Source organism: Lampetra fluviatilis, unplaced genomic scaffold (genome assembly GCF_964198595.1).
Source record: "Lampetra fluviatilis unplaced genomic scaffold, kcLamFluv1.1 SCAFFOLD_245, whole genome shotgun sequence".
NCBI lineage: Eukaryota > Metazoa > Chordata > Hyperoartia > Petromyzontiformes > Petromyzontidae > Lampetra > Lampetra fluviatilis.
The window spans coordinates 24,248-48,046 of NW_027621754.1; the positions used below are offsets into that span (position 1 = coordinate 24,248).

At 56.3% G+C, this 23,799-nt stretch overlaps 1 protein-coding gene across 1 annotated transcript in view; it reads right to left on the reverse strand.

The window, feature by feature from the left end:
• The window catches only part of LOC144955657 (ephrin type-B receptor 1-like), a gene marked incomplete at its 3' end in the record, with an annotated part of 33,731 nt that overhangs the window by 4,508 nt on the left and 5,424 nt on the right, over positions 1-23,799 (reverse strand). Inside the window, exons 2-6 of the mRNA XM_078885818.1 lie at positions 5,759-5,823; positions 4,400-4,892; positions 2,791-3,560; positions 2,580-2,709; positions 757-1,020 (exon numbers count right to left, since the gene is read on the reverse strand). Coding sequence (XP_078741944.1) covers positions 757-1,020; positions 2,580-2,709; positions 2,791-3,560; positions 4,400-4,892; positions 5,759-5,823 — 1,722 coding nt within the window. The remainder of the gene's footprint in view (positions 1-756; positions 1,021-2,579; positions 2,710-2,790; positions 3,561-4,399; positions 4,893-5,758; positions 5,824-23,799) is intronic.

The following is a 23,799-nucleotide window of genomic DNA, read 5'->3' on the forward strand; positions in this document are numbered from 1 at the left end:
AGTAGTCTAGTAGTAGTAGTGTAGTAGTGTAGTAGTAGTGTAGTAGTAGTGTAGTAGTAGTCTAGTAGTAGTAGTAGTGTAGTACTAGAGGTATAGTAGTAGTGTAGTAGTGTAGTAGTAGTGGTGTAGTAGTAGTAGTAGTGTAGTAGTAGTAGTGTAGTAGTAGTAGTGTAGTAGTAGTAGTAGTAGTGTAGTAGTGTAGTGTAGTAGTGTAGTAGTAGTAGTGTAGTAGTAGTAGTAGTGTAGTAGTGTAGTAGTAGTAGTGTAGTAGTAGTGTAGTAGTAGTGTAGTGTAGTAGTAGTGTAGTAGTAGTAGTGTAGTAGTAGTGTAGTGTAGTAGTGTAGTAGTAGTGTAGTGTAGTAGTAGTGTAGTAGTGTAGTACTAGAGGTATAGTAGTAGTGTAGTAGTAGTATGAGTACTCACACTGACAGGATGACAAGCTCTGATCTGGACTGGCCCCTGGACTACAGGCGCACTAGTGTAGTAGTAGTGTAGTAGTAGTGTAGTACTAGAGGTCTAGTAGTAGTGTAGTAGTAGTAGTGTAGTAGTAGTAGTGTAGTAGTAGTCTAGTAGTAGTAGTGTAGTACTAGTAGTAGTATGAGTACTCACACTGACAGGATGAGAGGCTCTGATCTGGACTGGCTCCTGGACTACAGGCACACTAGTGTAGTAGTGTAGTACTAGAGGTATAGTAGTAGTGTAGTAGTAGTAGTGTAGTAGTAGTGTAGTAGTAGTATTAGTAGTGATAATACTCACGTTGACAGGATGAGAGGCTCTGATCTGGACTGGCCCCTGGGCTACAGGCGCACCGCCCGGGCCCGACGGGGCCGCTCCAGGCTCCCTCGGGGGTGCAGCGGCGCAGGACGGGGCCCCACTCCTCGGCCAGGCGCACGCACGAACCTCGCACCAGGGAGCCACCACCACCACCGGCACCACCGCCACCACCGCCACCACCGCCGGCACCGCCGCCACCGGCACCGCCGGCGGCGACACCACCGGCGACACCGCCAGGAGCACCGCCTAAACCAATACACCACCAGCAACATCATTGTCGACACCAGCACATACACCACCACCTACACCACCACCACTACCACCTACACCACCACCAGCACCATCATCTATACCACCAGCACATACACCACCACCTACACCACCACCTACACCACCATCAGCACCATCTACACCACCACCAGCACCATCTACACCACCACCTACACCACCACCACCTACACCACCGTCCAATACCACCTACACCACCGTCCAATTCCACCACCACCACCTACACCACCTACACCACCTACACCACCACCACCTACACCACCTACACCACCACCACCTACACCACCACCAGCACCATCATTGTCGACACCAGCACATACACCGCCACCAGCACCACCACCTACACCACCACCAGCACCATCTCAAACCACCACCACCTACTCCACCGTCCAACACCATTTAAAACCACCACCACCGCCACCTACACCATCCAACAACACCACCACCTACACCACCACCTCCACCACCATCTACACCACCACCTACACCACCACCTACACAACCACCTAGACCACCGTCTAACACCACCACCTACACCACCACCAGCACCATCTCAAACCACCGCCACCTACACCAACAACAATAACAACAATCGCCATTCGCCACTAAGTAGTGGTGACGTCACCACCTACAACACCACCACCACCATCTCAAACCACCACCTACACCACCACCACCTACAGCACCACCACCTACACCACCACCTACACCACCACCTACACCACCTACACCACTACCAACACCACCACCACCTACACCACCACCACCTACACCACCACCTCAAACCACCACCACCTACACCACCTACACCACCACCTACACCACCACCTACACCACCGTCCAACACCACCACCTACACCACCACCATCAGCACCATCTACACCACCACCTACACCATCAACTACACCAACAATACACCACCAGAACCATCATCATCTACACCACCACATGCACCACCACCGCCACCTACACCACCACCAGCACCACCTACACCACCTACACCACCTACACCACCTACACCACCACCACCTACACCACCACCACCTACACCGCCACCACCAGCGCCACCACCTACACCACCGCCTACACCGCCACCTACACCACCTACACCACCGCCACCACCTACACCACCACCGCCTACACCACCACCGCCACCACCTACACCACCACCAGCATCATCATCTACAACACCAGTGCCACCTACACCACCACCAGCACCTCCACCACCACCACCAGCACCATCATCTACAACACCAGTGTCACCTACACCACCACCACCTACACCACCACAGCCTACACCGCCACCACCACCTACACCGCCACCACCACCGCCACCACCTACACCACCACCAGCACCATCATCTACACCACCACCATCTACACCAGCACCTACACCACCACCACCTACACCACCACCAGCACCATCATCTACACCACCAGCGCCACCTCTAGAGCTCACGACTGGACGGACACTGGACCGACCCGGCGTTGACCCTCGGCTCCTGCGACTCCCTCACCGGCGCCCCTCTCCTCTACCGGTGCCTCCGCCGCCTCCTCCTCCGCCTCCTTCTGCCGGCCCTCACCATCCTCACCATCCTCCTCCTCCTCCTGCTCCTCCTCCACCACCACCACCGCCTCCTCCTCCTCCTCCCCCCCCACCACCTCGGCCGCCACCCCCGCCCCACCGCCTCCTCCACCACCGCCGCCTCTTGCCCCTCGCCCCGGGACTCTCCAGCGGCCCACGCGACCACCACCCCCTCCTCCTCCTCCTCCTCCTCCTCCGGCCCAGCCCGCCGGGGTCTCGGGAAACACGGCGAGCCAGCGCGCCGACCTCGGGCACTTGCGCTGGAGCACCCGCACGGCCACCACGGCCGCGCAAGCGCCCCGGTCCAGGAAGGCCAGCCGGAAGGCCGGCCGCGACAGGCCGCTGTAGCCGAGCACTCGCCGGGCCAGGCGCGGCGAGCCCGGCGATTCCGCACGGCGCCTCTTGCGCCCCGGCCCCGCGTTCGATCCTCCTCCTCTTCCTTCTCCGGCGGAGGCGGCGGAGGCGGTGGATCCTCCCCCGCCCTTGAAGGCCACAGCGGCGGCCACGCTGACGCCGTCGGCTAGGCCCGAAGCCTTGGCCTGGCCTAGGTCTTTGCCCGGCAACTTACCGCCGCCCCCCTTAGTCGGGGAGGCCAAGATCGAAGCCTTGGCCTGGCCTAGGTCGTTGCCTTCGACGGGGCCGCCGCCCCCCTTAGACGAGGATGCTAGGCCCGAAGCCTTGACCTGGCCTAGGTCGTTGCCTTCGACGGAGCCGCCCCCCTTAGGCGAGGAGGCTAGGCCCGAAGCCTTGGCCTGGCCCAGGTCGTTGCCTGCGACGGCTGCGGCCGAGGAGGCTAGGCCTAAGGCTTCGCCTGCATCTGCGTCTGCGGAGGAGGAGGAGCTGGTGGCCGACTCGGAGACGCGGAGGGTGCCGATCTTGATGAGGGGGAACGGAGAAGAACGCCAGTTGGTGTCTGCGGGAGGAGGGGGGGGCATCAGGGGAAAGGGGGTTGGAGGTTTACGTTGCGAAGGGGGGAACGGAGGACGGAGGTCAGTTCAAGTTTATGTATTAGGTGTAGCCCTGTGAGCCATTCGGCTCTTGAATCGGGTGCAACCGCAACAACAAACAAAAAACAAAAACACGAACAAAAAACATCTTAAAGTGAATATGTGACCGAGTGCAAACAGAAAATCCAAGAAAAGACAGCAAAATGTTGCAGAAAAAAATCACCGTACACCAACGCTGAATCGGGTGCAACCGCAACAAACAAAAAACAAAAACATGAACAAGAAAACATCTTAAAGTGAATATGTGACTAAGTGCAAACAGAAAATCCAAGAAAAGACAGCAAAATGTTGCAGAAAAAAATCACCGCACACCAACGCTGTGTGCAAAAATCCCAGTGGGATGCAAGTCAAACAACCAACAACAACAACCACAAGACAACTTAGATTAATTCTAGATTTGAAGCTTTCGTGACTGCAAGGATTCATACTCTGAGTTCTTTCGGTAAAGTCACCGTGTAGGTAAAAAAATGAAATTAAAATGAATAATAATCATTGTTTTATTAATTTTAATTTCATTTTTTACCTACACGTAAAGCCACCGTGTAGGTAAAAAAATGAAATTAATAATAATCATTGTTTTATTTTCATTAATTTTTATTTCATTTTTTACCTACACGGTGACTTTACCGAAAGAACTCAGAGTACGAACTTAGATTAAGGCCATCGGTGACCTCCGGCAACAGTTTGCCAGATCTCCGCGCGACGATCGCCGGACAACGTAGGAGACACCACGGACTCGTCTCACCTCTCAGCGACGGCCCGGCCGCCACTCCACCTCCATCACCACCACCACCACCACCGCCACCACCACCCTCATCGTCCTCCTCCTCCCGCACAAACACGGCAAGCGCCTCCTGGCAGCCGGTGCCGGCACCGGGGATGGTGGCGCAGTCCCGCACCGTGAAGCGCACGTCCACCAGCACCCGGCGGGCACCGCTGCGGCGAATTACCGGAGTGACCAGCCAGTTCTCCTGCGCCAACAGCACCGCCTCTGCCGGTGCCGGTGCTAACGCCGGTGCCTCCCGTGCCACGCCGTCCACGCCACCGGCTTCGCCGCCGGTTGCCGCCGCCGCCGCCGCCCGGTGTTTGCCGAACCCCGGTGGGGGAGATGGCGAGGGGAAGGAGGCCGTGCCGGGGGGAGAAGCCGGCGGTCCGGTGAGTGGACCGGTGAAGACGTTGCACACCTGGTAGGTTCGCACCATGTTGAGGTGCTCATCGTAGCCGCTGACCTCCTCCCACTGGGGCGGGGAGGGTGGGTGGGGTGAGATAGGGGTCATGGGGGAAGGGAGTAAGGGAAGAGGTGAGGAGTGAGTCTGTGGGTCTCTATGTGGTGAGTCTGTGGGTCTCTGTGTGGTGAGTCTGTGGGTCTCTGTGTGGTGAGTCTGTGGGTCTCTGTGTGGTGAGTGTGGGTCTCTGTGTGGTGAGTCTGTGGGTCTCTATGAGTGAGTCTGTGGGTCTCTGTGTGGTGAGTCTGTGGGTCTCTGTGTGGTGAGTCTGTGGGTCTCTGTGTGCTGAGTCTGTGGGTCTCTGTGTGGTGAGTCTCTGGGTCTCTGTGTGGTGAGTGTGTGGATCTCTGTGTGGTGAGTCTGTGGGTCTCTGTGTGGTGAGTCTGTGGGTCTCTGTGTGGTGAGTCTGTGGGTCTCTGTGTGGTGAGTCTGTGGGTCTCTGTGTGGTGATTGTGGGTCTATTTGTGGTTAGTCTGTGGGTCTCTGTGTGGTGAGTCTGGGTCTCTATGAGTGAGTCTGTGGGTCTCTGTGTGGTGAGTCTGTGGGTCTCTATGAGTGAGTCTGTGGGTCTCTATGAGTGAGTCTGTGGGTCTCTGTGTGGTGAGTCTGTGGGTCTCTGTGGGGTGAGTCTATGGGTCTCTGTGTGGTGAGTCTATGGGTCTCTGTGTGGTGAGTCTGTGTGTCTCTATGAGTGAGTCTGTGGGTCTCTGTGTGGTGAGTCTGTGGGTCTCTATGAGTGAGTCTGTGGGTCTCTGTGTGGTGAGTCTGTGGGTCTCTATGAGTGAGTCTGTGGGTCTCTGTGTGGTGAGTCTGTGGATCTCTGTGTGGTGAGTCTGTGGGTCTCTATGAGTGAGTCTGTGGGTCTCTGTGTGACTCACTCCGGTGTCTGGGTCTGTGATCCATCCCAGTTCGGAGAGTTCCTGAGTGCTGTCCAGAAGCGTCTCTGCGGAACATCGACATCAACATCATCATTAACATCATCATCATGAACATAATCAACATTAACATCATCATCATTAACATAATCACCATCAACATCATCATCATCATTAACATCATCATCAACATCGACATCATTAACAACATCATCAACATCATCATTAACATCATCATCATCATTAACATCATCATCATTAACATCATCAACATCATCATCATCACCATCAACATCATCATCAACATCATCAACATCATTAACATCAACATCATCGACATCATCATCATGATCATCACCATCATCATCATTGACATCATCATCGACATCATCAACATCATCATCATCATTAACATCACCATCATCATCATCCTCATTGACATCATCATCATCACCATCATCAACAACAAAATCGACATCATCATCATTAGCATCATCATTCACATCATCATCATCAGTATCATCATTATTGAATGACATGGCGAGTTCTGTCCAACGTGAGCTCACAGACACACCTGAGACTCACTCACACCTGGGAGTGATGGATGGGTGAGTGGGTGGGTTGATTGGTGAGTGAGCGTGTGTGTGAGTGAGCGTGTGTGTGAGTGAGTGTATGTATTTCCATTTGGTACAGATGTAGTAATTACTCAGGAGGCTTGACGACGGGATCGGAGGCACACTTATTTATTAACACAACTTGTATACAGTTAGCGAGTATACACAGGACCTAAGGGGTAACGTCCCCTTACTCGGCTAACAGGGAGACACAACATCTAAGCCCCGCTAACCTAAGCCCAAGTCCTCCACTAGGGAGCTAGGGGAGGCTACCTGTCCCAGCCCTGGTCAAGCTGGGATCCGACCCCCCTGAGTTCCCAGACCTGCTCGTCAGTCTGGGCTCTCGGGGCCACGCCACCGGCTTGCCCTGGTCGGCCCTGATAAGGACAGCGAGCCAGGGGAGCTCCGGGGCCTATGCTAGCTGGTCTTCCGTCTTCGCTGGTTAAAGCTGATACCTCGACCTCGAGCCCTCCGGCTCACCCCCTCTTATAGTCCGCGGCCCCCCCGGGAGGGGCCCGTGGGGGATGCAGGTGCGGACGTCGGTGTGGCCACCTCCTATGTGTCCGGCCCTAACCACGCCCCTTGTGTTTGTTTGCCATCCGCTCCCATACACAATTACACCTCTACATCACCCCCCCCTGTACAGCTCGCAGCCGTCCCCGGCTGCAACAAAACCAGAATAAAGGTGCATGCCTCCCCAAAACCGTGTGTGCCTCGCGTAAATTTAACAAGAACGATAACAGTCATAACAACAACAACAACAACAGGAACAGGTAGAAGAAGAAAGAGAAAAAAAATAACCCGGCGCACCCTCCCGAATAAATACCCCATTCCGCAAACCCAACATATATACATGCGCTCCGAATGTCCCTCCCCCACTGTCCGCAAGGGCCCCCCAACGGCCGACCTCACAATAGTCTGCGCGTTTTGGCGCGCGTTCTCGCGGCGGGCCCGTCACAAGGGCTCGACCCGGCACGCTCAGTGGTGGTTGGTGACGGTCCGGGTGCAAGAGAGTCTGGCGTCGCTGCCGAGTGACCCCCGACCCCTCCGGGAGGGGTTGGCGGGCGTGGACCCGTCACTCCTGTTGCACCTGGAGATGGAACAGTTGATGTCATGTTAGGCGAGAGCAGCGACGTCGGGGAGTCGGCGGACCCCTCACACGTTTGGCCATGCGTGTGTGTGTGTGAACCACGGGCCGGCGCAATGAACGGTTTCAACCTTGAGGGGTGCACGTACCACCGACGCCTCCCCCATTTGACGCGAACACATTGCGGCCGTAAGACCTGTACGACCTCCACTGGCCCCCGCCACGGCCGTACCAACTTTGACGAGGTTGCCAGTGGCACCTGGGGACAGTGCAACCATGCCCTGTCCCCTGGTTTCCATTTGAACACATGTACCCGCCCCAGCCGAAGCCTCTCGTTCGCCTTCTGGCGGAGTTCAGAATTTTGCACGGCCGCTTCCCGCGCCTCAGACAATTTGCTGATGTTAAATTTAACGTGTTCGGACAAGGTAGACTTCGCCTGAGGCGCCGAGAGCTTCAGCTGGGTCGTCACAGGGGGGTTAGCCTCGCGGCCATACATTAAAAAGAAAGGGGAAAATCCGGTGGCCGCATGGGGAGCCATCCTGTAGGCCTGCAACACACCGGCTATGCGAAGGTCCCAATCTGTCTGGGATTCGGACACCTGTTGGGACAGCATAGACGTGATGGTCCGATGTAGCCGTTCCACCATCCCGTCAGTTTGAGGGTGATACGGGGAGGTCCGAATTTTCTCCGTACCCAAGAGGTCGCACACCTCGCGGAGGAGTTTTCCCGAAAAATTCTTACCCTGGTCAGTAAGCAGCCGTTCCGGAGCACCTTTGTCGAGGACATAGCCCTGGACAAAGGCCTCCGCGATGGCTGCTGCCGACTGGTTGGCCAGGGGCCAGGCCATAGGCCATCTCGTGAAGTATTCGACCCCTGTCAATAAATACCTATTCCCCCTGGGTGTAGCGGGAAATGGGCCGAGTATGTCTAGCGCAACGAGCTCGTTAACCCGGGAAACCTTTATGGACTGCAGCGGAGGGTTGGACCCCCTAGCTGGTGGCTTTCGCTGCGCGCATTGTGTGCACGACCCCAGGAGATCCCCCACGTCCTTTGCCATGCCCGGCCAGAAGAAATCCAGCTGGAGCGTGGCAAAGGTCTTGTGAACCCCCAAGTGCAGAAGCCGCTCATGAACAGCCCATACCACCTTACCCCTCAATGCTGCAGGCACCACGAGCTGCTGGCGGCGGGTTTTTCCGTCCCAGTGCATTAAAAGACCCTGGAACAACCCCCACGAGTCAATGTTCGCCACCCCCTGCCCAACCCCCCCCTGCGCGACGGCGCAGAGCGAGGAGGGAGGTGTCCTCCATTTGGAGGCGTCCCCATTCCGCGACCGACAACCCCAGCAACGAATCCCTCCCTTCTTGCTCGATAGGACCCGAAGCCAAAGGCGCATCGGCGGCGGCCACGAGGACCGAATCGGTGGTGACGTTCGGGGGCCTACAACGCCCCGAACCCAGGAGGCAAGCGCACTCCGAAGTGGGTGGCAACCGTGACAGGGCGTCAGCGTTCGTGTGGCGGACGCCCTTACGATATGTGGTGACAAAGTCGTAGTCCTGGAGAATCTCCAACCATCGAGACAACTGGCCCGATGGTTGTTGAACCCGCAGAGCGTACTGTAGGGCCGCATGATCTGTACGGACGGTGAAACGCCGACCGTACAGATATGGGCGGTACTGCTGAATGAAATAAACAATTGCCAATAATTCCCGACGGGTAACGCAGTACCGTTGTTCCGCTGGAGACAGTACCCGACTACCGTAAGCCACCACATGCTCTACGCCCCCAATGAGTTGGGACAGCACGCCCCCGATGCCCGTGTTACTTGCATCTGTATCGAGCAAGAAGGGTTGTGAGAAGTCGGGGTAATTCAACGGCGGAGCCCCCACCAGGGCATTCCGGAGGGCGTGAAAAGCAGCCTCCTCCTCCAGCCCCCAATGAAACCTGACTCCCTTGGACGTCAAGGCATGCAATGGTTTCGCGATCGTAGCGAAGTCAGCCACAAACCGTAGATAGTACGACGCGAACCCAATGAAACTCCTGACCTCTCCCACCGAGGTGGGAGTCGGCCAGGAGCTGACGCATTCCGTTTTGGCGGGATCAGTGGATATCCCCGAGCGCCCAACAATGTGACCCAAATACCGCACCGATTCGCGGAGCAAATGGCACTTCTGCGGTTTAAATTTTAAATTGGCAGCCCGCATTTTGAGAAAAACAGCACGCAGCCTCTGGAGGTGTTCCTCGAAGGATTTGCTAAAGACGATGACATCGTCCAAGTAAATTAAACACGAATCCCATTGCAAGCCTGCCAAGACCAGTTCCATTAACCGCTGAAAAGTTGCCGGCGCAGAATGTAAGCCCATCGGCAAGCGGTTAAATTGGAAGAGACCTTGCGGTGTCCGAAAAGCAGTTTTAGGTTTTGATTCGTCATCCAGAGGAAGCTGCCAGAATCCAGATAGTAAATCGAGGGTGGAAAAGAATCGCGCCCCCGCCACGGCATCGAGCGACTCATCCATTCGAGGAAGCGGGTACGCATCTGCCACAGAAATTTTGTTCAATCGCCGAAAGTCGACACAAAACCGCAGTGAGCCGTCGTGTTTTTTCACCAAAACGATCGGTGCGCCCCACGGGCTGTTGGAAGGGGAAATGATATCGGCGGCTAGCATGTCATCAACAGCCGATTTGACATGATCCTTTTCGGCGGGACTGAGCCGAAAGGGATTCTGGCGGATTGGCGCGCTGTCACCCGTGTCAATATGGTGTCGCAGCAATTTAGTACAACCAATATCAAATTTGTGTTTACTAAAAACGTCGGCAAATTCTTTCAGGAGAACTCGCAGCTGCGCACGCTGCGTGTCGGACAGATCCACAGATCCCGCGCAAAGTGCATCCAGCCATCCGTCATCACAGTCCGAATGCGGTCGCGACGGAGGATCGGTGGTTACCTGACCCACGAGTGGTTCCTCATAGGGCGCCGGCGTTGCGTGTGCAAGCACGGTCCCTTGAGGAACCACGGCCGTTCGCGATCCTACATTAAGGACTGCAATGAAGGGGTCCCCATCCCCTTTCACCATGGTCTGAGCCGCTAGCAAATCGGGTCCATTGACCCCGGCCCGAGATGGTCCCAACAAGACCCCCCGATCCGCAACCCCTTTAGCAAACGGCCGACGCAACCTAAGAGGGACGAGCATCTGAGCCCCCGGGGGTACGCGCACAGTTTTTGTCACGAGCGCCTGCACGGTGGCAAACGCCCGACGCTCCGTGGTGGGGGAAGACAAAAATGTAACACGTCGGCCCGATGGGAGCTCGATGCACCCCTGGTCAATCAAGATACGGATGGGCATTTTGGCCAAGAAATCCGTCCCCAACAGGCACGGAACCGCGAGTGAGGAGGAAACCAAAACAGGCCCGGATAATTTAATGTCTCCAATGCAAATTTTGGCGCGGATTTGCCCAATAATGCCCAGCGAGCCCCCGTTAGCAGCATAGCATGGCACGTCAACAGGGAGCAAGGGACGACTTTGAACGGGAAGGATGTTATAAATCAAATCAGATATAATGGTCGCCGATGCCCCTGTGTCAATTAAAATCCGCACCTCTACCCCATCAATATGACCGACCACAACCGATGATCCCGCCGACGCAGCAACGACACGATGGGCGAGCTCCGACCACTGACCCGGTTGGAGCGCTCGCCGCATTTCAGAACAATCGCGCGCGATGGGCGGCGATTTTCGAACCCTGTTCAGTTGAGCGCGTGAGTGTGTGTCGGATGTGTGCATGGGCCAAACGTGTGAGGTGCCACGACTCGCCGGATTTCTCTGCTGGAGCTTGGGTGGAGACGGCGTGGCGTCCTGACGAGGTGTCGCTCCGCGCTGACGGGGAGCCCGGCATCCTGACGCAACGTGGCCTTGCAGGCCACAGTTGGAGCAGCGTGTGAGCGCCCCAGATGGCCTGGGCTGCTCCTGGCGGCTCGGTCCATTCCGAGCCTGCGGTGCCGCCGATCTCCATTCCCCCCGCCGCTCCACCCCGCAGACCTCCTCTGATGGGAGGGCGGTGGCCGCCATGGCATGGCCGGCCACCCCCTTGGCAGCCTTGCGACGCAGGGACCGCAAGCCCCCGTGGATGTGGCGCGCGACCAGCAGGGACGACATCTCTCCGTCGTCTTGAGCCAAGACGGCGATGTCCAGCTCATCGGCGAGTAGCAGCAGCTTTTCAGCCACCATGGCGTCCACTCCCTCCTCGTCCATCCGCGGGAAAGCTGCCTTTGCCAGGGCCAGGAGAGCCGTTCGGAAGGCCAGGGGCGATTCGTTGGCGCCCCGATGCCGATCGTGGAACAGCTGCCTGCAGTCCGAAGGCGGCCCATAGACGGCTGACAGCAGCTGCAGCGCCAGGTGCAGCGTGGCGCGCTTTTCCTTAGGCGCCGAGGTGAGGGTAGCCAGGGCGTCGTCGTCCAGCATCGCCGGCAGCGCGCATAGTGCCTCGGCGTCCGTCCAGTTCGCCATCTCTTGATGAGCGATGAACCGCCTTTTGAAGCCACCCCAATCTCCAGCCGCTCCCGCGAACTCCTTGAGAGGCGGCAGTCGCTGTTGTAAGGCGACGTCCGTGGCTGCGGATCTCGCTCCCTCGTTCCCAGCCGACGTTACAGTGTGGGCGGGCTGTGAGCATGGCATCGCCGGTCGCTCCGTTGTTGACGCGCTGGCCGGCGTTGATGATGTCACGGCTCGTGCTTGGCCCTCAGCAGTCACCTGACGCAGGCCGGCCCCGCCCTCTGCTCGCACTGTAGTGATGGCGGGAAATTTAACCGCGAGCCGCGTCGGGGTGGCGGGAAATGCCGGCGTGCGTCGGCTGCTGCCGTCTTCCCGCGCAGCCCCTCCAGCTCCCAGCCGCGTGATCTCCTCCAACACGGCGGCCGCGGCGTAGAGCAGCTCCGCCAGGCGGGAGTGAGCCAGCCGAAGTCCCTCGGCCGACGCATCCCCCCCCTCCTGTCGTAGCGGCGCGGGTGTACTCGGCCCCGGCTGCTCCGATCCGACCTCGGCCATCTCTGGTGGTGATTCGGCCGCGGTGTCCTCCCTCTCCGACTCCCTGGTACGTGTCGTCCCTCGTGTGTCCATCTTTGGACGTTTTACTTCTGACACCAGATGTAGTAATTACTCAGGAGGCTTGACGACGGGATCGGAGGCACACTTATTTATTAACACAACTTGTATACAGTTAGCGAGTATACACAGGACCTAAGGGGTAACGTCCCCTTACTCGGCTAACAGGGAGACACAACATCTAAGCCCCGCTAACCTAAGCCCAAGTCCTCCACTAGGGAGCTAGGGGAGGCTACCTGTCCCAGCCCTGGTCAAGCTGGGATCCGACCCCCCTGAGTTCCCAGACCTGCTCGTCAGTCTGGGCTCTCGGGGCCACGCCACCGGCTTGCCCTGGTCGGCCCTGATAAGGACAGCGAGCCAGGGGAGCTCCGGGGCCTATGCTAGCTGGTCTTCCGTCTTCGCTGGTTAAAGCTGATACCTCGACCTCGAGCCCTCCGGCTCACCCCCTCTTATAGTCCGCGGCCCCCCCGGGAGGGGCCCGTGGGGGATGCAGGTGCGGACGTCGGTGTGGCCACCTCCTATGTGTCCGGCCCTAACCACGCCCCTTGTGTTTGTTGCCATCCGCTCCCATACACAATTACACCTCTACACAGATACAATGGGAGGCTGATCGATGCCCGGGTGCGGTCAAGGGATGGCTCCCTATTGGTCAACCACGTTATGTATGCTGATGATTTGGTAATAGCTGCTCATTCAGAGGAGGAGTTGGAGACGCTTCTTCTGAAACTGGAGCGTGCCACTAAGAGGTGGGGCCTTACAATCAGCCCCACCAAAACTAAGCACCTGCCTGGGTATTTTGTACCATCGGACACTCCACCGCCACAACTCCCAATCAGTGATGGGGCAGTTATTGAGAGAGTGGAGAGTTTCCCATACCTGGGCAGTGTGCTCATGACCGGCTCCGGATTAACAGCAGAGGTCTCACTCTGAATCAGTCGAGCGGCATCATCTTTGCATCGGTTGCGTAACGCTGTGTGGAAGCTGCCTGGTCTGTTGCTCCGCACGAAGCTTCAGGTCTTCTCGGCCACGGTCATTCCCTCCCTTCTCTACGCTTGCGAAACGTGGACCCCCCTAATGGAGCATCTTCGCCGGTTAGAAACATTTAGGCTGGCCTGCCTACGATCCATCCTGGGTTTAAACAGGCTGGATTGTGTGAGGAGCTTACAAATCATCGAAAGATCTGGACAAAGTCCCATCGGTGAGCTCCTCCGGCAGGCAAGGCTGCATTGGCTGGGTCATGTTGCCCGCATGCCCAGCCACCGCATGCCTAAACAGCTTTTGTTCGGCCGGATCGAGGGGGCTAAACTGGCGCAGAACGGGCTAGAGAAGAGATGGAGTGATGTGGTACAGGAGGACGTGGAGCTGAGTGGACTTGCCGATGACTGGTACCAGCGGTGTCAAGATCGGCCTCTGTGGAGGAGGCTCGTGAAGGACGCTACTGGGCAGTTGGAGGCAGTCGCCCTCCAACAACAACGGAGGGCGGAGGAGCGACGCTCACAACAACGAGCGGAGCGCCGGGTGGCTAAAGCACAGCAAGTTGGCACAGTAGGGGGCACAGGTGGTGCATCAGCCAGTCATCTCGGTCATCTCAGTCAGTCGACCCATGGCACCTGGGTCTGCCCTGTGACCTCCTGCCAGCGGGCGTTCGACACTTCACGTGGCCTCAAGGTGCACATGGCCTGGCACAAGCGTCGTGGTGACGTCACCGCCACTTAGTGGCGAATGGCGGTTGTTGTTGTATGAGTGAGTGTGTGGGTGAGCGAATGAGCACCCTTCCAATCCTGCAGAACCCGTCTAGTGGTCCAGATTGTTGTTATGATGTCATATAGGGCAGTCTGTGCACAAACGCCACCCTCCCTCAGCAATTCGCTTGGGAGATCATCTCTGCCCGGTGCTTTTCCTGGTCTTAGACTCCGGATCGCGTTCAGTAATTCTTCAACGGATGGCACCTCAGCCAGCCACTCACAGGGGGTGACTTCCTCCTCCAATATTTGAGGCACCGCAGCCTCAGCAGGGTCATCCCCACTTTGTGCCACGTTCTTTTCCAGGCTGAGGGATGTCCCCTCCCCCAGGAGCTCACAGAAATGCTCAGCATATCTGCAAACCTGTTCCTGGGGGTCGGAGATTGGATCACCGTTCTTTCCCCTAATGATGGTAATAGGTGTGGCGCTGTAAGTTACTTTTTTGATGGAATTAAAGAGCGATTTTCGCGATCGCGGGCCACTGAGCAAAGACTGTGGCAAGCCGCATCATTCTCCGACGTGGGATGCTGTAGCCGATGAGAGTGGGCCTGTCGCTTTTTCTCAACCATCCTGAACACCTCTGTCAGCCAGGGTCTCTGGGGAGGTCTGGACCGTGTACCCAAAGCAGCCATTGCAGCTGCATGAGTCACAGTCCTAAACCTCGCCCATTTACCCTCGACATCAGGAGGAGTGGGGGACGATGCCAACCCCAGCCGCAAGCGATGATGAAATTCTCGCTTGCAACTTTCATCAGCTAACTGAGACCAGGCCACTAAGGGTTTTCAATGGGGTCCTGGGTGTACACCCACCACCGGAGTGGAAGAATGGCAGGTGCATCTTACAAATGACTAGTCGATGGTCAGAGGTCAGATCAGCCCCACGGTAGGTCCTGATGTCAAGGACATGGGCCCGCATCTGCTGTTCCGTCATTACATCGTCCATCAGATGTTTTTGCTTGGACCCGGCATGCATCCATGATGTTGTGTGGATGCACCGATGCCGGAACAGCGTGTTGGTAATCACAAGGCTGCTAAAAAATCTAGCAGCCTCCTACCGTTGTTATTGAGCTGATCTGGCCCATGCCTTCCAATCACTCCAGACCAGGTGCCAGCATCATGTCCAACTCGGACATTGAAGTCACCCAACAAGATGACTCTATCCTGAGGGGCCACTGTAGCCAGCACCTGTTACAGGAGGTCATGGAAGGCATCTGACTCATTGGCCTTGCCTGCATCCCTCCACAGATGTTCGTCTTCAGTGGGGGCATAAGTAACCACGACCACCACTCCTCGCCTCCGGTTGATGGGATGGTGAACCCAAAGTATCCTGGGGCTTACAGCTTCCCACACCTCACCGCCACGCTCCCACGCCCCCTTAATTCATTTGTGCAGAAGAAGAGCCACACCCTGTTGTTTGGCAGTCTCCTGCCCCGAGTAGAGGACTGTCCACCCCTCATGGTGGCAGGAGCCAGAGCCGGTCCACCGGACCTCCTGAATGCCACAGAGATCCAGGCGGTACCGGTCCAGCTCTCGACAGAGGAGTGGCATCCTCTCCTCCGCAGTGAGCGTTCGAACATTCCACGTGGCCACCCGTAGTGGCTTGTTCTTGTTTCTGGAGGAGCCCCGAGGGTGAAGATTCAATCTCCTGGCTCCGCCAAATGGGGTTTGGCCAGGAGACGTCACAGACGCCTGTCCCCCCGGGGCCTCTGGCACAAGCTTATTAGTTAGATATTTTAGTCGTAGTTTAGTGGTAATATATGCAAAGGTGGAGGGGTTACCATCCGCCCGCACCCGTCCAGAGCCCCCATTTAGCCGCTGTGGTGGTCACAGACGCCATGAGGGGAGAGGGCCAATCGGAATTGGCCCTCCCCCCCACAGCACTGTCCACGACAGCGTTGCCTATCCGGCACCGCGAGGAGGTAGGAGGTTATTTTGCAAGGAATCATGCTTACATTAACCACAATACTTGCAGTGAAATGCAAACAAAAAACAATACTCTTATAATTTACTCTGACAATGTATGCATTGTCTTTGAAATTGATTGGTCCACACCATAGACAGCTTTCTCTGGTGTGGACCAATCAGTTTCAAGGACAATGCACACATTATCAGAGTATTGTTTGCATTTGACTGCAAGTATTGTGGTTAGTGTAAGCATGATTCCTTGCAAAAGGTGTCAGTTTTGTTGCCAGAAAAAAGGGGAAACCCCTATTAGTATATTTTGGTACTGGCAAAGGAGGTCCCATGAGGTAGGGGGTTGTTATTGCCTACACACTCACCTACACACTCACCTACACTCGCTCACCTACACACTCACTTGCTCACCTACACACTCACTTACACACTCAACCACACACTCACCTACACACTCCTAACTACACTCGCTCACCTACACACTCACTTACACACTCACTCACTCACACCCTCACCTACACACTCACCAACTCTCACCTACACACTCACTCACACCCTCACCTACACACTCACCTACACTCTCACCTACACACTCACCCATTCTCACCTACACACTCACCTACACTCGCTCACCTACACACTCACACACTCAACCACACACTCACCTACACACTCCTAACTACACTCGCTCACCTATACACTCACTCACTGACCTACACACTCTCACCTACACACTCACTCACTCATACCTCACCTACACACTCACCCACTCTCACCTACACACTCACCTACACACTCACCTACACACACCTAACTACACTCGCTCACCTACACACACCTAATTACACTCGCTCACCTACACACTCACTTGCTCACCTACACACTCACTTACACACTCAACCACACACTCACCTACACACTCCTAACTACACTCGCTCACCTACACACTCACCTACACACTCCTAACTACACTCGCTCACCTACACACTCACTTACACACTCAACCACACACTCACCTACACACTCCTAACTACACTCGCTCACCTACACACTCACTTACACACTCACTCACTCACACCCTCACCTACACACTCACCCACTCTCACCTACACACTCACACACTCACCTACACACTCACCTACACACTCACTCACACCCTCACCTACACACTCACCCACTCTCACCTACACACTCACCCACTCTCACCTACACACTCACTCACACCCTCACCTACACACTCACCTACACACTCACCTACACACTCACCCATTCTCACCTACACACTCACCTACACTCGCTCACCTACACACTCACACACTCAACCACACTCACCTACACACACCTAACTACACTCGCTCACCTACACACACCTAATTACACTCGCTCACCTACACACTCACTTGCTCACCTACACACTCACTTACACACTCAACCACACACTCACCTACACACTCCTAACTACACTCGCTCACCTACACACTCACCTACACACTCACTCACACCCTCACCTACACACTCACCCACTCTCACCTACACACTCACCCACTCTCACCTACACACTCACTCACACCCTCACCTACACACTCACCTACACACTCACCTACACACTCACCCATTCTCACCTACACACTCACCTACACTCGCTCACCTACACACTCACACACTCAACCACACTCACCTACACACTCCTAACTACACTCGCTAACCTACACACTCACTCACTGACCTACACACTCACCTACACACTCACTCACTCACACCTCACCTACACACTCACCCACTCTCACCTACACACTCACCTACACACTCACCTACACACACCTAACTACACTCGCTCACCTACACACTCACACACTCAACCACACTCACCTACACACTCCTAATTACACTCGCTCACCTACACACTCACTTGCTCACCTACACACTCACACACTCAACCACACTCACCTACACACTCCTAACTACACTCGCTAACCTACACACTCACTCACTGACCTACACACTCACCTACACACTCACTCACTCACACCTCACCTACACACTCACCCACTCTCACCTACACACTCACCTACACACTCACCTACACACACCTAACTACACTCGCTCACCTACACACACCTAATTACACTCGCTCACCTACACACTCACTTGCTCACCTACACACTCACTTACACACTCAACCACACACTCACCTACACACTCCTAACTACACTCGCTCACCTACACACTCACTCACTCACACCCTCACCTACACACTCACCCACTCTCACCTACACACTCACCCACTCTCACCTACACACTCACTCACACCCTCACCTACACACTCACCTACACACTCACCCATTCTCACCTACACACTCACCTACACTCGCTCACCTACACACTCACACACTCAACCACACACTCACCTACACACTCCTAACTACACTCGCTCACCTACACACTCACTCACTCACACCCTCACCTACACACTCACCCACTCTCACCTACACACTCACCCACTCTCACCTACACACTCACTCACACCCTCACCTACACACTCACCTACACACTCACCCATTCTCACCTACACACTCACCTACACTCGCTCACCTACACACTCACACACTCAACCACACACTCACCTACACACTCCTAACTACACTCGCTCACCTACACACTCACTCACTGACCTACACACTCACCTACACACTCACTCACTCACACCTCACCTACACACTCACCCACTCTCACCTACACACTCACCTACACACACCTAATTACACTCGCTAACCTACACACACCTAATTACACTCGCTCACCTACACACTCACTTACACACTCACCTACACACTCAACTACACACTCACCTACACACTTACTCACCTACACATTCACCTACACACTCACTCACCCACACACTTACTCACTCACCTACACACTCACCTACACACTCACCCACACACTTACTCACTCATCTGCCCACTCACCCATCCACCAACCCACTCACTCATTTACCCACGCACAGTGCGCTAACCACTGCACCACCGCTCCCCACACACACACACACATAGTGCGCTAACCACTGCACCACCGCCCCCCACACACACACACAGTGCGCTAATCACTGCACCACCGCTCCCCACACACACACACAGTGTGCTAACCACTGCACCACCACTCCCCACACACACACACAGTGCGCTAACAACTGCACCACCGCTCCCCACACACACTGTGCGCTAACCACTGCACCACCGCTCCCCACTCACACACACAGTGCGCTAACCACTGCACCACCGCTCCCCACACACACACACAGTGCGCTAACCACTGCACCACCGCTCCCCACACACACACACAGTGCGCTAACCACTGCACCACGACTCCCCACACACACACACACAGTGCGCTAACCACTACACCACCGCTCCCCACACACACACAGTACGCTAACCACTGCTCCCCACACACACAGACACACACACTGACACACACACACTGACACACACACACTGACACACACACACTGACACACACTGACACACACCGACACACTCAGAGACTAACACACACACACCGACACACAGACACACTCAGAGACTTACACACACACACTGACACACACAGACACTGACACACAGACACTGACACACACACTGACACACTGACACACGGACACACACTGACACACACACTGACACACACACTGACACACACACACACAGTGACACACACACACACACTGACACACACACACACACAGTGACACACACACACACTGACACACACACAGTGACACACACACACACACTGACACACACACACACACTGACACACACACACACACAGTGAAACACACACACTGACACACACACACACAGTGACACACACAGTGACACACACACTGACACACACACTGACACACACACACACAGTGACACACACACACACACTGACACACACACAGTGACACACACACACTGACACACACACACACTGACACACACAGTGACACACACAGTGACACACACACACACACTGACACACACACACACAGTGACACACACACACACACTGACACACACACTGACACACACACACAGTGACACACACAGTGACACACACACTGACACACACACACACAGTGACACACACACACACACTGACACACACACACACAGTGACACACACACACACTGACACACACACACACACACAGTGACACACACACACTGACACACACACACACACACTGACACACACACTGACACACACACACACACTGACACACACACACACACACAGTGACACACACACACACTGACACACACACTGACACACACACACACACAGTGACACACAGTGACACACACACTGACACACACACAGTGACACACACACACACTGACACACACACACACTGACACACACACACACACAGTGACACACACACACACACACTGACACACACACACACACAGTGACACACACACACACACTGACAGACACTGAAGCCATCATTCTCAGTATCGTCGCTTGTGGTTGCTGGGCACCCTAATTTGTGATGCTAATTACACCCCCAGACCCTCCCCATCACCCCCTTCCCCCATCACCCCCCTCCCCCATCACCACATCACCCCTCCCCCATCACCCCTCCCCATCACCACCCCCTCCCCCACTCCCCTCCCCCACCACCCCCTCCCGCGCCCCTAACGACCCAAAGAGAACCCCTCCCCCCATCACGCATGGCGACCGTTACCACGACAACGCTCGCTCCCCCCCATCAGCACCAAACCCCCCCTCCACCCCCCTCCTCCACCCTCCTCCACCTCCTCCTCCACCACCTCCTCCACCTCCCCCTCCACCTCCTCCTTCTCCACCTCCACCTCCTCCACCTCCCCCTCCTCCACCTCCTCCTCCACCTCCACCTGCTCCACCTCCTCCTCCTCCACCTCCTCCACCTCCTCCACCTCCTCCACCTCCACCTCCTCCACCTCCTCCTCCTCCTCCACCTCCTCCTCCTCCTCCACCTCCTCCACCTCCTCCCCCCCTCCTCCCCCCCTCCTCCTCCACCTCCTCCTCCACCTCCTCCACCTCCTCCACCTCCTCCCCCTCCTCCACCTCCTCCACCTCCTCCTCCTCCTCCTCCTCCTCCTCCTCCACCTCCTCCCCCTCCTCCTCCACCTCCTCCTCCACCTCCTCCTCCTCCTCCACCTCCTCCCCCTCCTCCTCCACCTCCTCCTTCTCCACCTCCTCCACCTCCTCCACCTCCACCTCCTCCTCCTCCACCTCCTCCTCCTCCCCCTCCTCCTCCTCCACCTCCTCCTCCTCCACTTCCCCCTCCACCTCCTCCACCTCCTCCACCTCCTCCTCCACCTCCTCCTCCTCCCACCCTCCACGTGTCCCATGTGCTCGCTCTCTCTCCAGAGATTCCAGCAGCAGTAGCTGCATCAGCAGTAACATCAGCAGCATCATCAGCATCATCAGCATCATCATCAGCATCATAACCAGCATCATCAGCAGCATCATCAGCATCAGCAGCATCATCAGCATCATCAACAGTAACATCAGCAGCATCAGCATCAGCAGCAGTATTCTTAGCAGCAGTAGCTGCATCAGCAGTAACAGCAGCATCATCATCATCAGCAGCATCATCATCATCAGCAGCAGCAGGAGCGTCATCAGCAGCATCAGCATCATCAGCAGCATCAGCATCATCAGCATCATCATCAGCCGCAGCAGCAGCAGCATCATCAGCATCATCATCAGCATCATCAGCAGCAGTATCCTCAGCAGCATCAACATCATCATCATCAGCAGCATCATCAGCAACATCATCAGCAGCAGCGTCTCCAGAATGAGTATTTGTGCTGGAGGAGCGATAAAGTTATTGTCCATCGTGAACCCCCTGAAACACCCAGACCCAGGCTCTCAGTGTCTCAGACACGGCCATCGTGAACCCCCTGAGAGAGACACCCAGACCCAGGCTCTCAGTGTCTCAGACACGGCCATCGTGAACCCCCTGAGAGAGACACCCAGACCCAGGCTCTCAGTGTCTCAGACACGGCCATCGTGAACCCCCTGAGAGAGACACCCAGACCCAGGCTCTCAGTGTCTCTGACACGGCCATCGTGAACCCCCTGAGAGAGACACCCAGACCCAGGCTCTCAGTGTCTCTGACACGGCCATCGTGAACCCCCTGAGAGAGACACCCAGACCCAGGCTCTCAGTGTCTCTGACACGGCCATCGTGAACCCCCTGAGAGAGACACCCAGACCCAGGCTCTCAGTGTCTCTGACACGGCCATCGTGAACCCCCTGAGAGAGACACCCAGACCCAGGCTCTCAGTGTCTCTGACACGGCCATCGTGAACCCCCTGAGAGAGACCCCCAGACCCAGGCTCTCAGTGTCTCTGACACGGCCATCGTGAACCCCCTGAGAGAGACACCCAGACCCAGGCTCTCAGTGTCTCTGACACGGCCATCGTGAACCCCCTGAGAGAGACACCCAGACCCAGGCTCTCAGTGTCTCTGACACGGCCATCGTGAACCCCCTGAGAGAGACCCCCAGACCCAGGCTCTCAGTGTCTCTGACACGGCCATCGTGAACCCCCTGAGAGAGACACCCAGACCCAGGCTCTCAGTGTCTCTGACACGGCCATCGTGAACCCCCTGAGAGAGACACCCAGACCCAGGCTCTCAGTGTCTCTGACACGGCCATCGTGAACCCCCTGAGAGAGAGAGACCCCCAGACCCAGGCTCTCAGTGTCTCCGACACGGCCATCGTGAACCCCCTGAGAGAGAGACACCCAGACCCAGGCTCTCAGTGTCTCTGACACGGCCATCGTGAACCCCCTGAGAGAGAGAGACCCCCAGACCCAGGCTCTCAGTGTCTCTGACACGGCCATCGTGAACCCCCTGAAACACCCAGACCCAGGCTCTCAGTGTCTCTGACACGGCCATCGTGAACCCCCTGAGAGAGAGAGACACCCAGACCCAGGCTCTCAGTATCTCCGACACGGCCATCGTGAACCCCCTGAGAGAGAGAGACACCCAGACCCAGGCTCTCAGTGTCTCTGACACGGCCATCGTGAACCCCCTGAGAGAGACACCCAGACCCAGGCTCTCAGTGTCTCTGACACGGCCATCGTGAACCCCCTGAGAGAGAGAGACACCCAGACCCAGGCTCTCAGTGTCTCTGACACGGCCATCGTGAACCCCCTGAGAGAGACACCCAGACCCAGGCTCTCAGTGTCTCTGACACGGCCATCGTGAACCCCCTGAGAGAGAGAGACACCCAGACCCAGGCTCTCAGTGTCTCCGACACGGCCATCGTGAACCCCCTGAGAGAGAGAGACACCCAGACCCAGGCTCTCAGTGTCTCTGACACGGCCATCGTGAACCCCCTGAGAGAGAGACACCCAGACCCAGGCTCTCAGTGTCTCCGACACGACCATCGTGAACCCGCTGAGAGAGAGAGACACCCAGACCCAGGCTCTCAGTGTCTCCGACACGACCATCGTGAACCCCCTGAGAGAGACCCCCAGACCCAGGCTCTCAGTGTCTCTGACACGGCCATCGTGAACCCCCTGAGAGAGACACCCAGACCCA